The sequence below is a fragment of the Bos taurus genome, chromosome 7, assembly GCF_002263795.3.
Source record: "Bos taurus isolate L1 Dominette 01449 registration number 42190680 breed Hereford chromosome 7, ARS-UCD2.0, whole genome shotgun sequence".
Taxonomy (NCBI): domain Eukaryota; kingdom Metazoa; phylum Chordata; class Mammalia; order Artiodactyla; family Bovidae; genus Bos; species Bos taurus.
In genome coordinates, this window is record NC_037334.1 from 109,590,385 (window position 1) to 109,605,983 (window position 15,599).

At 37.9% G+C, this 15,599-nt stretch overlaps 1 protein-coding gene across 15 annotated transcripts in view; it reads right to left on the minus strand.

Moving 5' to 3' along the window:
• The window catches only part of TMEM232 (transmembrane protein 232), a 346,237-nt gene that overhangs the window by 208,313 nt on the left and 122,325 nt on the right, over window positions 1–15,599 (minus strand). For all 15 annotated transcript variants that reach the window (XR_009495390.1, XR_009495389.1, XR_009495391.1 and 12 more), the window contains one exon: window positions 13,240–13,418. Coding sequence is in view for 12 of the 15 variants with exons in the window: in XM_059888844.1 (XP_059744827.1) it covers window positions 13,240–13,418 (179 nt within the window). In the remaining 3 variants the exon portion in view is untranslated. The remainder of the gene's footprint in view (window positions 1–13,239; window positions 13,419–15,599) is intronic.

The window sequence follows — 15,599 nt, forward strand, 5'->3', positions numbered from 1 at the left end:
ATCAATTAAGCAGAAATAGATGTTTTTCTGGAACTCTCTTCCTTTTTCCATGATCCAGCAGATGTTGGCAATTTGATCTCTGGTTCCTCTGCCTTTTCTAAAACCAGCTTGTACATCTGGAAGTTCATGGTTCGCATATTGCTGAAGCCTGGCTTGGAGAATTTTGAGCATTACTTTACTAGCGTGTGAGATGAGTACAACTGTGTGGTAGTTTGAGCATTCTTTGGCATTACCTTTCTTTGGGATTGGAATGAAAACTGACCTTTTCCAGTCCTGTGGCCACTGCTGAGTTTTCCAAATTTGCTGGCATATTGAGTGCAGCAGTTTCACAGTATCATATTTCAGGATTTAAAATAGCTCAACTGGAATTCCATCACCTCCACTAGCTTTGTTCATAGTGATGCTTTCTAAGGCACACTTGACTTCACATTCCAGGATGTCTGGCTCTAGGTCAGTGATCACACCATCATGATTATCTGGGTCATGAAGATCTTTTTTGTACAGTTCTTCTGTGTATTCTTGCCACCTCTTCTGAATATCTTCTGCTTCTGTTAGGTCCATACCATTTCTGTCCTTTATTGAGCCCATCTTTGCATGAAATGTTCCCTTGGTATCTCTAATTTTCTTGAAGAGATCTCTAGTCTTTCCTATTCTGTTGTTTTCCTCTATTTCTTTGCATTGATCACTGAGGAAGGGTTTCTTATCTCTTCTTGCTATTCCTTGGAACTCTGCATTCAGATGCTTATATGTTTCCTTTTATCCTTTGCTTTTCACTTCTCTTCTTTTCACAGCTATTTGTAAGGCCTCCCCAGACAGCCATTTTGCTTTTTAGCATTCTTTTTCCATGGGGATGGTCTTGATCCCTGTCTCCTGTACAATGTCACAAACCTCCGTCCAAAGCAATCTACAAATTTAATCCAATACCTATCAAATTATCAGTGATATTTTTCACAGAATTGGAACAAATAATTCCAAAATTTGTATAGAACCATGGGAGACCCCAAATGGCCAAAGCAATCTTAAGAAAAAAGAACAAACCTGGAGGTATCATGCTTCCTGACTTCAGACTATATTACAAAAATGTTAGTCGCTCCGTCATGTCAGGCTCTGTGACCCCACAGACTATTGCCAGCCAGGCTCCTCTGTCCATGGGATTGCCCAGGCAAGAATACTGGAGTGGGTTGCCATTCCCTTCTCCAGGAGATCTTCCTGACCCAAGGATTGAACTGGGGTCAGTAATCAAAACAATATGCTAATGGCAGGAAAAAAAAAAACAAAAACAGACATACTGATCAATGGCCAGAATAGAGAACCCAGAAAGAAACTATGCACAGATAGTCAATTAATTGATAACAAAGCAAGCAAAAATATGCATGGAGAAAAGGTAGTCTGTGAAAGAAGTGGTGTTGGAAAAAATTGGAAAGGTATGTAAAAGAATGAAATTTGAACATTTTCTTATACCTTATTCAAAATAAACTCAAAAAGAACTCTAGACCTAAAATGTAAGTCTAGAAACCATAAATCTCCTAGAAAAAATATAAGCAATACACTCTTTGATGTAAGTCTTGGCAGTGTTGCTTTGGATCTGTCTCTTCAAGCAAGAGAAACAAAAGTGAAATAAACAAATTGACCAAATTACACTTACATGCTTTTGCAGAGTGAAGAAGACAACAACAAAACAAAAAGACAACCTACTGAATGGGAGAGGATATTGGCAAATGACGTGTCTGATAGGGGTTAATATCCAAAATACACAGAGTTCACACCAGTCAGCATCAAGAGAAGAAGTCAGTTAAAAAATGGGCATCAGATCTCACTACACACACACACACACACACACGGCCAGCAGGCACATGAGGAGATGCTCAGCATCACTAATCATTAGGGAAACGCAAACCAAAACCACGGTGAGATATACCTCACACGGGTCAGAGCGGCTGTCTTCAAAGAGGCAAGACATTATGAACACCGGTAAAGTTGTGGAAAAAAGGGAACCCCAGTATACTGTTGGTGGGAATGCAAATCGATAGTCACTATGGAAAACAGTATGAAGGTTCCTCAAAATATTAACACAACCACGACCTATAGTCAGGCAATTCCACTTGAGTATACATCCCAAGAAAACAAAAGCACTAATTCAAAAAGATACAGGTATTCTAATGTTCATGGCAACATTATTTACAGTAGCTGAGAACTGGGAGCACCCTAAGTGTCCATCAACAGATGAATGCATAAAGATTATATATATATATATATAAAATATATTTTTCAGAGTGAAGAAAGACAACAGCAAAGCAAAATGACAACCTACTGAATGCGAGAAGACATTGGCAAATGATGTGTCTGATAGGAGTTAATATCCAAAATACACAAAGAGTTCACACAACTCAGTATCAAGAAAACAACTCAATTTAAAAATAAATATATATATATTATATATAATACATGTATATATATGTATTAGTTATAGAAAAGAATGAAATTTTGCCATTTGCTACAACACAGATGGACGTGAAGGGTATTATGCTTAGTGAAGTAAGTCAGAGAAAAACAAATACTGTATATTTTCACTTGCATATGAAATCTAAAAATTAAAACAAATAAATATAAGAAATTCATCCTTATAAGAAATATAAGAAACAAATAAGCATATAAGAAAACAAACGGACCTATAGAGAATAAACGAGTGACTACTAGTCGGCAGGAGAGTGGGGCAGGGGCAAGAGAGGGAAGCCGAATAAGAGGCACAAACTACCAGGTATGAAATAAGATACAAGGAAAACCTTCACAGCACGAAGAATACGACCAGTATTTCAAAGTAACTTTAATGGGATATAATTTATAAAAATATCGATCACTGTGCTTCATACCTGAAGTTAATATAGCACCATAAATCAAATCAACTTCAATAAAAAAGAATGGAATTGAAAAGGGGGGTGGAAAGGAGAGCCAGGAAGAGGAAGTAAAAATAGAATAGTAAATAATAAGATGTAGCAATAAACACAACTACATTCTAATGGCATTAAGTGCAAATAGAATAAGGATTCAAATGCAAGGTCAATAATTTTCAGGTTAAAAAAAAATACTGCTTCTCTAAAGATACATACATATAAGATTCAGAGAGCTTGAAATTTAAAAAAGGAAACAGATACTCCATGCAAATACTAGCCAAAAGGACCGTAATAAAAGAAAGGTATATTCATAATAGAAAAGATACAGTTTTTATAAAGAAGACCATTTCATCATGATGAGACTATTGTCCCTGAGTACATAATTAAACTAGAAATAAAAAATCATAAATATAACAACAAATCTCTGCGAAAGTAGCCATTAAAAAATCTTCAATAATCAATGGTTCAAAATAGAAGTAATAAGTATCAGTATCAAAAGAATCAAAACTTGTTTTTCATAAACTCTTGGCACGATAGACTAAAAAGAGAACAAAAGAGACATCATCATGACAGGTTCTAAATATGTTAAATATCACAGAAGGATATCGTGAACAATATTATAAAGTATCTTTAAAATGGAGACGGCATAGATAAATTCTTAGGAAGGAAAAAACCAACCAAAACTGAAGCAAAGAAAAATAAAGTCTAGGAAGACATACACCTGAAAATTTATTCTACAAATTAAAACCTTTTCTATAAGTATCCATGATCAAATGTCCTCACTTGGAAATTCTACAAAATTACTAAGGAATAAATCATGACAATAAGACAAAATTCTTCCAAAGAATAGAAAGGAAAAAAAAAGGATAACAAATTCCAAATACATTGTATTAGTTCAGCATAACTTTACTTATAAGAAAACATTATAAGAGAAACATTATGGGTGCAATATATTAAGCAAAATAATATCAAAACAAATACAGCCATATTAAAAACATTACTACAGCATCAACAAGTGTTTTTCTTACAGGAATGCAGTGACTATTCAACATAAGAAAATCAAACAATATAATCTGCACCACTATCCACAGTCAAGTTACTTTACCTTTTGGGAAGCTTAAATGTCCTTATTTAATATAATACTTTCTTCATCAGTAAAATCAAGATTCAGCTCAGTTCAGTTGCTTAGATGTGTCCAATTCTTTGCAACCTCATGGACTGCAGCACGCCAGGCTTCCTGTCCTTCACTGTCTCCCGGAGTTTGCTCAAACTCATGTCCATTGAGTCAATGATGCCACCCAGCCATCTCATCCTCTGTCATCCCCTTCTCCTCCCACCTTCAGTCTTTCCCAGCATCAGGGTATTTTTCAGAGTCAGTTCTTCGCATCAGGTGGCCTAATATTGGAGCTTCAACATCAGCATCAGTAATTCCAATGAATATTCAGGACTGATTTCCTTTAGGATGGACTGGTTGGATCTCCTTGCAGTCCAAGGGACTCCAAAGAGTTTCTCCAACACCACTGTTCAAAAGCATCAACTCTTCAGTGCTCAGCTTTCTTTATGGTCTAACTCTCACATCCATACATGACTACTGGAAAAACCATAGCCTTGACTAGATGGACCTTTGCTGCCAAAGTAATGTGTCTGCTTTTTAATATACTGTCTAGGTTCATCATAGTTTTTCTTCCAAGGAGCAAGCATCTTTTAATTTCATGGCTGCAGTCACCATCTGTAGTGATTTTGGAGCCCAAGAAAAAAAAAGTCAGCCACTGTTTCCACTGTTTCCCCATCTCTGCCATGAAATGATGGGACCAAATGCCATGATGTTTATTTTTTGAATGTTGAGTTTTAAGCCAACTTTTTCACTCTCCTCTTTCACTTTCATCAGGAGGCTGTTTAGTTCTTCTTCACTTTCTACCATAAGTGTGGTATCATCTGCATATCTGAGGTTATTGATACTTCTCCCAGCAATCTTGATTCCAGCTTGTGCCTCATCCAACCCAGCATTTCCCTTGATGTACTCTGCATCTAAGTTAAATAAGCAGGTACATCCCCTGAAACTCCAGTACTTTGGCCACCTCATGTGAAGAGTTGACTCATTGGAAAAGACTCTGATGCTTGGAGGGATTGGGGGCAGGAGGAGAAGGGGACGACAGAGGATGAGATGGATGGATGGCATCACTGACTCGATGGACGTGAGTCTGGGTGAACTCCAGGAGTTGGTGATGGACAGGGAGGCCTGGCGTGCTGTGATTCATGGGGTCGCAAAAAGTCGGACACAACTGAGCGACTGAACTGAACAGCCTTGACGTACTCCTTTCCCAGTTTGGAACCAGTCTGTTGTTCCATGTCCAGTTCTAACTGTTGCTTCTTCACCTGCATACAGATTTCTCAAGAGGCAGGTCAGGTGGTCTGGTACCCCCATCTCTTGAAGAATTTTCCACAGTTTACTGTGATCCACACAGTCAAAGGCTTTGGTATTGTCAATAAAGCAGAAGTAGATGTTTTTCTGGAACTCTCTCACTTTTTTGATGATCGAACAGATGTTGGCAATTTGCTTTCTGGTTCCTCTGCCTTTTCTAAATCCAGCTTGAACATCTGGAAGTTGTCATTTCATGTACTGTTGAAGCCTGGCTTGGAGAACTTTGAGCATTACTTTGGTAGTGTGTGAGATGAGTGCAATTGTGCAGTACTTTGAACAATCTTTGGTGTTGCCTTTCTTTGGGATTGGAATGAAAACTGACCTTTTCCAGTCCTGTGGCCACTGCTGAGTTTTCCAAATTTGCTGGCATATTGAGTACAGCAGTTTCACAGCATCATCTTTCAGGATTTGGAATAGCTAAACTGGAATTCCGTCACCTCCACTAGCTTTGTTCGTAGTGATGCTTCCTAAAGCCCACTTGACTTCACATTCCAGGATGTCTGGCTCTAGGTCAGTGATCACACCATCATGATTATCTGGGTCATGAAGATCTTTTTTGTACAGTTCTTCTGTGTATTCTTGCCACCTCTTCTGAATATCTTCTGCTTCTGTTAGGTCCATACCATTTCTGTCCTTTATTGTGCCATCTTTGCATGAAATGTTCCTTTGGTATCTCTAGTTTTCTTGAAGAGATCTCTAGTCTTTTCTATTCTGCTGTTTTCCTCTATTTCTTTGCATTAATCACTGAGGAAGGCTTTCTTATCTCTCCTTTCTATTCTTCAGAACTCTGCATTCAGATGGCTATATCTTTCCTTTTGTCCTTTGCCTTTCATTTCTCTTTTTTTCTAATAAACCCCTCAGTTCTCTCTTTTTTTTTTTCTCATAAACTCTTTTTTCCCCCACTTCTCTTCTTTTCTCATTCTTTTTGAATTTCCTCTTTTCTCATGAAGTTCTTTTCTCATGAATTCCCCAGGTTGGTAGGTACTCAATATGCTTCCAGAGAAGAGTGGAGAAATAGCTCCAGAAAGAATGAAGAGGCTGAGTCAAAATGAAAACAACATCCAGTTGTAGATGTGACTGGTGATGGAAGTAAAGTCTGATGCTGTAAAGGGAACAATATTGCATAGGAACCTGGAATGTTACATCCATGAATCAAGGTAAATTGGAAGTGGTCAAACAGGAGATGGTGAGAGGGTAACAGGCAGGAAGGCCAGGGGTCTCCAAATGGAGGAAATAGCCTGCAAGTGTCAGACATTTTTATCTCTCTTAAGTGGCAGAAGGAAACAAACTAATGATATTTTTTTCTTCTCTATACAAATTTAAAAGGAGGTTTCAGAGGGATGGTATGGGGAGGGAGGAGGGAGGAGGGTTCAGGATGGGGAGCACATGTATACCTGTGATGGATTCATTTTGATATTTGGCAAAACTAATACAATTATGTAAAGTTTAAAAATAAAATAAAATTTAAAAAAAAATAAAAGGAGGTTTCTCTTAAAATACTGTGTTGCCATAATAACACCTGTTTTCACCTGAAGTTAACTATTCTCAAACCTAAAAATAACTAATGCATTTTTCTTATGGAAATGTTTGTCTTAAGCTATGCTCATGTGCTATGCATTTACCCCAAACTCTGTCCTCAAGTCGGTTCCGCCTAATGGCTCAGAACCTACTTGACAAACCAGTATGTTATACTCAGATATTGTTTCCTTAATCTATGTAAATGAAACTGTATAGTAGTCTGTCCTTCTGCAAGATTCAAGTTAATCATTTTATGGCCTGGGATGAACCTTTTGGTGCCAAGATTATCCCAAAATGCATCTTATGGGTGAGGGGCCTGGTGCCATTCTGAGTTTTAAGGCATTCCTTTCTTTCATTAACAGACTGCTAGTGAGTTATATTGGAGAAGGCAATGGCACCCCACTCCAGTACTCTTGCCTGGAAAATCCCATGGATGGAGGAGGCTGGTAGGCTGCAGTCCATGGGGTCGCTAGGAGTCAGACACGACTGAGCGACTTCACTTTCCCTTTTCACTTACATACTTTGGAGAAGGAAATGGCAACCCACTCCAGTGTTCTTGCCTGGAGAATCCCAGGGACGGGGGAGCCTGGTGGGCTGCCATCTTTAGGGTCGCACAGAGTCGGACAGGACTGAAGTGACTTAGCATAGCATAGCATAGTGAGTTATATAACATCCAGCTGAAGACTAGCAGGGGGATACTCTTTCTGCCCCCTTCTGATGCCCATGTCAGAAGCTTTCTGTATCTCCTTTATACTTTAATAAAACTTTATTACACAAAAGCTCTGAGTGATCAAGCCTTGTCTCTGGCCCTGGATTGAATTCTTCTCCTCTGGAGGCCAAGAATCCCAGTGTCTTTTCATTCAGCAACAACCTTTCAATGGCAAGAGTGAACATCGACATTTTAGCAATCAGTGAACTAAAATGGACTAGAAAGGGTGACTTTAACTCAGATGATCACTATATCTACTACTGTGGGTAAGAATCCCTTAGAAGAAATAGATAGCCATCATGGTCAACAAGAGTCTGAAATGCAGTACTTGGATGCAATCTCAAAAATGACGGAAGGATCTCTGTTTGTTTGCAAGGCAAGCCATTCAATATCACAGTAATCCAAGTCTTTGCCCCAAACAGTAACGCTGAAGAAGCTGAAGTTAAACAGTTTTATGATGACCTACAAGATCTTCTAGAATTAACACCAAAAAAGATGTCCTTTTCATTATAGGTGACTGGAATGCAAAAGTAGGAAATCAAGAGATACCTAGAGTAACAGGCAAGTTTAGCCTTGGAGTACAGAATGAAGCAGGGCAAAGGCTAGTAAAGTTTTGCCAAGAGAACACACTGGTCATAGCAAACACCCTCTTCCAACAACACAAGAGAAGACTCTAAACATGGACATCCCCAAATGGTCAACAGCAAAATCAGACTGATTATATTCTTTTCAGCCGAAGATGGAAAAGCTCTATACAGTCAGCAAATCAAGACTGGGAGCCGACTGTGGCTCAGATCATGAACTCCTTAGTGCCAAATTCAGACTTAAATTGAAGAAAGTACAGAAAACCACTAGACCTCTCAGGTATGACCTAAATCAAATCCCTTTTGATATACAGTGGAAGTGACAAGTATATTCAAGTGATTAGATCTGATAGACAGAGTGTCTGATGAACTATGGACAGAGGTTCATAACTTTGTACTACAGGTGCCTATCAAAACCATCCCCAAGAAAAGCAATACTATAACAATTTATACATCATATGAGGCTTTTTTGAGGATTAAATAATGAATGCATGTAAAGTGTTTAGCACATGGTACACAGGAAATGCCCAACAAATCTTAGTTATTACTACTAGTGCCTTTTAAGAAATAATTATGAAAGGAGACTTCCCTGGGGGTCCAATGATCAAGAATCTGTCTTGCAATGCAGGGGAAGCAGGTTCCATCTCTGGTCAGGGAACTAAGATTCCACACACTGTGGAACAACCAAGCCTCCATGTTCTGAGCCCACAAGTTCTGGAGCCCATGCAAAACAACTAGAGAGTCTGTATGCTGCAACAGCTGAACCTGCGTGCCGCAACCAGAGAGTCCGTGTGCTGCAATGAAACAGCCACTTAACGCAATTAGATCCCACACGCCACAGCTAAGACCCAGTGCAGCCAAACAAAATAATTAAATACTACAAAATAAGTATGAAAGAAATCACATTTTCACTGAACATTGTAGAAGACTCAAATCTCATTTATTTAGTGCTCAATTAGAAAACTCCTACTACATTAGGAAAAAAAAAAAAACACTCCAAAACTTCAAGGCTTAACACAAACGTTTGCTTAGTTCCCCGGTGCCAAGGCCAACAAGTAGAGCTGGGCATGGCAGAATGTGTCTTCTGGTCTCATGTGTGTGTCTGTGATCCGTTGTTAGGTCAGGTTGTTGTTCAGTCGCTCAGTCGTGTCGGACTCTTTGCAACCCCATGGATGGCAGCACGTCAGGTTTCCTCTCGTTTGCTGTCTCCGGAGTTTGCTCAAATTCATGTCCATGGAGTCAGTGACGCCATTCAACCATCTCGTCCTTGTCGTCACCTTCTCTGTCTGCCTTCAATCTTTCCCAGCATCAGGGTCTTTTCCAGTGAGTTGGCTGTTCACATCAGGTGGCCCAAAGGATTGGAGCTTCAGCTTCAGCATCAGTCCTTCCAATGAATATTCAGGACTGATTTCCTTTAGGATTCAGTTGTTTGATCTCCTTGCAGTCCAAGGGACTCTCAAGAATCTTCTCCAACACCATAGTTTGAAAGCATCAATACGTTGGTGCTCACTCTTCTTTATGGCCCAACTCTCACATCCATACATGACTACTGGAAAAATCAGCTGGCCAGGGACCAGCTAGTTTTGAGATGGGGACATTGAAAAACTAGGATGGCTTGTCTCTCTGCCATGTTGTCTCACATCTACCTGGTTAACTCTGACTTATTTACATATCAGTTACAGGGTCCCAGAAAACAAGAAAGGGCAAGCACCAATATATAAGCATTTTTCAAATCTCTACTTATGTAACATTCAGTTCAGTTCAGATCAGTCGCTCAGTCGTGTCCGACTCTTTGCGACCCCATGAATCGCAGCACACCAGGCCTCCCTGTCCATCACCAACTCCCGGAGTTCACCCAGACTCACGTCCATGGAGTCAGTGATGCCACCCAGCCATCTCATCCTCTGTCGTCCCCTTCTCCTCCTGCCCCCAATCCCTCCCAGCATCAGAGTCTTTTCCAATGAGTCTTGTTTAAATTAGGTCACCTGGTCAAGCCAAGAATTTGAGTGTGGAAAGAAGGATATGATACAGCGACCCTTGAATAAACTGGGGACAGTTCCTCGAACAGTGCTCCGCAAGTTCCAAAGCAAGTGACCAACCGTTGAAGCCCAGTGAGGACAACCTGTTCCTCCTCAAACGGTGTTCTTAAGATCTCCAGTGTCATAAAACCACCCTTTAGTCCCTAAGGCCTTACCTTGGTAACCCACACATGCCTTTCAAATTTAATGCCTAATATTGCCCAGTCCAAACTTTCTTCCTCAACTAGAGAAAGTAAGCCAATGACCTTCTCTTAAAAGGTCCTAATTTATTTTTGGCTCATACCATTTCCTTACCTTAAAGATGTCCTTTGACCCTCCCCCTTTCGATCATTTCATGTAACTCATCATTTACGTTTCCAGCTCATATACTACTTAAACAATAATTTGTTCCTCATTAATATAAGAAAAAAGAGACCAAACATTTATGTGAGCTTCCGTTTATGCCATGAACTTTTACGGAGCCAGTCACGCATAGAATATTCCTTTTGTACTACTCCTTATCTTCTAAAGAATAGGTATTCTGGATGAAACATAAAATTTACTGTGTAAAGGTTATTTATTGGACATCCTTGCTTCTTCCATAGAATTTAGTATGATAAAGTTAATTTAGTAAGTACTCATATTTGCTTCATATTTTTTACTGTTCTTAGTGAGAACTTTTATATAATTTCTCACTTTACATACTCATATATCTCAATATTAAATAAGAGAATCAAACTAAATTAAGTGATATTTAACCAACTAGATATTTTCTAATTTATCATTTATATCATTACTTATACTGTTTAATAATTCAAATCTGTCTAGCTGTCTCTAGTTAACCTATATATGAAACAGGTCTATAGTAAATTATTCCTTTTGTTAGACTACCTAATACAAATTAAGCTTGTTTTATATTAAATATGTATTACACATAAATTGATATAACTGCTTTTACAAATCTTTAATTTAGATTTTTCTGTAGGGAAAGCGTGCCTTCCTCACATACTGACTATTTAAAATGAATGAAAGCATCCCTTGGAAGTCTCACGAAGCACCGAAAACTAATTAGCACATCTAGCGGTTAAGCTTTTGTTTATTCCTTTATTCTCAGAACTGACTGCTTGAGTAATAAGGTCTTCACTTGGATCTAGCATCTAAAAAATATTTGCCATGTCTGATTAAGTGACTTATGAATTTCAAATGTAATTATCCATAGAAATTTAGTAAAATTTTGAAGAAAGAAGCTATCTTACACCAAGTGATTGGCCTTGAAAACAGGCTTATAAATAGAATTCTAATTCTAGAAATGACAAATTTGAGTTAGCTCATTCATGTAGTTACAATATAATCCACTTGAGATATGAAATGGCATATGAAAATAGGTACAAAACCAGATAAGAACATAAGTAATTGAAAGAATCATGGAAGCAGGAAAAAAAGAAAATAATAAGACCGAATAAGATGCATTGATCATCCTCTATTTCTCTTAGAAAATGGCTAAAAATTTGACTATTTTTTTAAGCTTCAGTAAGTATCTTATACAAAATAAAATCAATAATAAGGTTCAGAAAGCACGTGGAGGATTTATTTCCTATAACCCAGTAAAGAGAACACTGGGTGAACAGTGGTCATCACTGTCATAGGCACGATGATCTTCTCTGTTTCTCTTTTTCCTGTGTTCCTCACTCCAAAACCAAGGAAAAGCTAAAGCAACCTGCATAAAAGCAAGTCCATGAAATCCAAAACAATGTAGCTTAAAAGGGCAGCAATTTGATTGGCTTTTTCCTCGAAAAAAAAAAAAGAATATTAGAAATCCAGAGAAAAGAATGGACTACATGTTTTCATATTGTCCTCCATAAAGATCATTACTCCAAATCAGATGTATAATTCAAAAACAAAGAGTTTAAGGTTTTGTTTTCCACTAAGGATCTGGCACCCCACTCCAGTACTCTTGCCTGGAAAATCCCATGGACTGAGGAGCCTGGTAGGCTGTAGTCCATGGGGTTGCGAAGAGTCGTACACGACTGAGCAACTTCACTTTCACTTTTCACTTTCATGCGTTGGAGAGGGAAATGGCAACCCACTCCAGTGTTCTTGCCTGGAGAATCCCAGGGACAGGGGAGCCTGGCAGGCTGCCATCTATGGGGTCGCACAGAGTCAGACATGACTGAAGCGACTTAGCAGCAGCAGCAAGGATCTGAAGTGTAGATATTCTGTATTGCGATAATGGCCTACTCATACACTTGGACAATCAATTAAGCAGAGTGAATCATTATTTGCTCTTCTTGTTAACATCAACACACCCTTAATTATTAGAAAACAGGATATGAACAGTGTTAGGAATAATCATATCTGTGAAAGCTAGAAAGAACCAGAACTTTCAGGGACAGAAAAACAGTATACTTTAGGATAACAAATTAACCTGTTTCAAAATAAGACATGAAGAGGGGGGGGCGAAATTTGATGGAGTTTTGAAATATCATAGGTATCACATGCATTAAAAAAATCACTGGAAAATCATATTCGTATTTTATGAAGAATGGATAGCTAGTTTCAAAATGATTTTACATATATATTCAAACAGAATGGAAAAACCAAGAATTTGTAAAACATATTTTTAACTTTAAAGAAAAAGACATTAGATGTAGTGAGTCCAAATTTGTGACTTATATTGTCTGATGCTGGAAAGGTAAACTTATAAATTAAGATAACTAAATAATTTATTATCCAAATTGAGACACTTTTAAGAATGAATTAATCCACTACTAATAAGAAAGCTGGAAAATTAGGCATAGACCCAGGCTAACCTCGACAAATTAGAATGTACAGGCAGCCTAGTTAGAGTTGTGTCTTGAAGTCACAAGCCCAAAGCAGAACAATTACTCTTTCCCAAAATTAACTCCTTTCTTGAAGCTGCTTAATCAGAAGACTGCCAACTCTCTTCTTTAACTAAAATTAGGTCAGTATTAAATTTTGTAAATTGTGTTCTCAATTGTGAATCACTGATACACACTGATTATGGATATTCAGAGATAAAGGACAAATGCTTCCTGGTGATAAAATTTCCTATTGATTACCCAGCGTATTATCTTACTTGAGCAATATTTACTGCATTACAGATTCGCCCATCTTTCTCACGATCCTTTGTTTTCTGTAACATTTGCCATATTTTGTTCCTAAGTCCATCCTGCTCTTTATCTCCCCGAAGTTCCCATGACATTTTCACCAGGTTGTACAGTAGGCTATAGCGTCCAGCCCATTTCACTTGGTCACCTGTTTAAAAAGAAACATTTTGGGAGGAAGATATTTTATTCATCTTACTAATGCATGTTATTGTGAAAAAAGAAGACACTTAACTTTATTAATATTTTAAAGTTTTAAATTCTGAGCTTTGGAATTTTTTTTTTACCCATGATTACTTTTACTCCTTTAATTTTTTTTATTTTTTTTTACTCCTTTAATTTTAAAACATCTCACAGATGATTTAAAAACTTCTAACCATATGAAAAGTTACTTACACCTAACAAATATTATACCTCATAAATTAAAAAGTTAAAAGATAAACTCTTAACTATGTACTGTAAACACACTTTTGGAATTCAAATAAAGAGGAATTAGTTTAAGGCAATATAAACACAGACCACCATGGTGAATTTTTTAATAAATCAGTGAAATAGGAGAAAAATCCTGCCTGTTATAAAAATGATCAAACTCCTTGAAATATGGCATCTGAATCAAGAAAAAAGCTTTAAAAGTAATGTGAAAAGCACACAAAAACTACTGATGTAATTATAAGCTGGAGATTTTTCTAAGTAATAGATACATAAATCAAATGAAATAGGGGAAGGGAGTAATTAATTCAGAAGAGGTTTTTTAAAAGTCTAATACACTTCTCCTTCTAAAAATTATATACCAATTAGCAATTTAAATAAGTTACCAAGTTCTACTTTTAAAATATGCATTTCTCTTACAGAAAAGAGGACGAAGTTTCTCTTTATCTTAATTATATCTTACCTAGATGATATATTGCTATGAAATACTACTCAAGAAAAGAGAACCTAATTTAGATAGTGATGGGATAAATAAATTTAGAGAATACTGCATGTCTCAAATGGTATATGAGCTTAAGTTAGCCAAAGAGCACCATGAGGGTATTGACTATACGTGAAGCAAGAAAGAGGAGTAGGAGGAAGAAAAGGTTCAGAGAGAGAGATGGAAGGTATTCTGGTGAGAGCTAATCTGACTCTGAAATCATCAATCTAAAGAGATAAACACACTGAAAAGTCATAATCTTCAACTTTTCCTAATTCAATCTGGATTTCATAACCAGGTTAATAAAAACTATTACTGTTATGATAAATAGAAAGCCTGGGAGTAAGTATCCATATTCTAGTTACTCATTACAATCCTGCTATGAAGATTATATCATACTTAGAATAATAGAAGGGAACGTAACATATGAGCCTCAACTTGGATAAAAATCCCTGTAGCATCACACACAGGGTGTATATTGTCACCGTGGTGACTTAACTTATATGCAGAGTACATCATACGAAATACTGGCCTGGATGAATCACAAGCTGGAATCAAGACTGATGGGAGAAATATCAATAACCTCAGATATGTAGATGACACCACACTAATGGCAGAAAGTGAAAGGGAACTAAGGAGCCTCTTGATGAAAGTGAAAGAGGAGAGTGAAAAAGTTGGCTTAAAGCTCAGCATTCAGAAAACTAAGATCATGGCATCTGGTCCCATCACCTCATTGCAAACAGGTAGGGAAACAATGGAAACAGTGAGAGACTTTATTTTGGGGGGCTCCAAAATCACTGCAGATGGTGACTGTAGCCATGAAATTAAAAGATGCTTGCTCTTTGGAAGAAAAATTATGGCAAACCTAGATAGAATATTAAAAAGCAGAGACATTACTTTGCCTGGAAAAGTCCGTCTAGTCAAGGCTATGGTTTTTCCAGTGGTCATGTATGGATGTGAGAGTTGGACTATAAAGAAAGCTGAGTGCCGAAGAATTGATGCTTTTGAACTGTGGTGTTGGAGAAGACTCTTGAGAGTCCCTTGGACTGCAAGGAGATCCAACCAGTCCATTTTGAAGGAGATCAGTCCTTGGTGTTCTTTGGAAGGACTGATGCTGAAGCTGAAACTCCAATACTTTGGCCACCTCATGCAAAGAGTTGACTCATTGGAAAAGACTCTGATCCTGGGAGGGATTGGGAGCAGGAGGAGAAGGGAACGACAGAGGATGAGATGGCTGGATGGCATCATACACTTGATGGACATGAGTTTTAGCAAGCTCTGGGGGTTAGTGATAGACAGGAAGGCCTGGCATGCTGCAATTCATGGGGTCACAAAGAGTCGAACACGACTGAGTGACTGAACTGAAACACAACATCTCATTGAACAGATACAGCATTAGTCTTTTGCTCAAATGTCTACCAT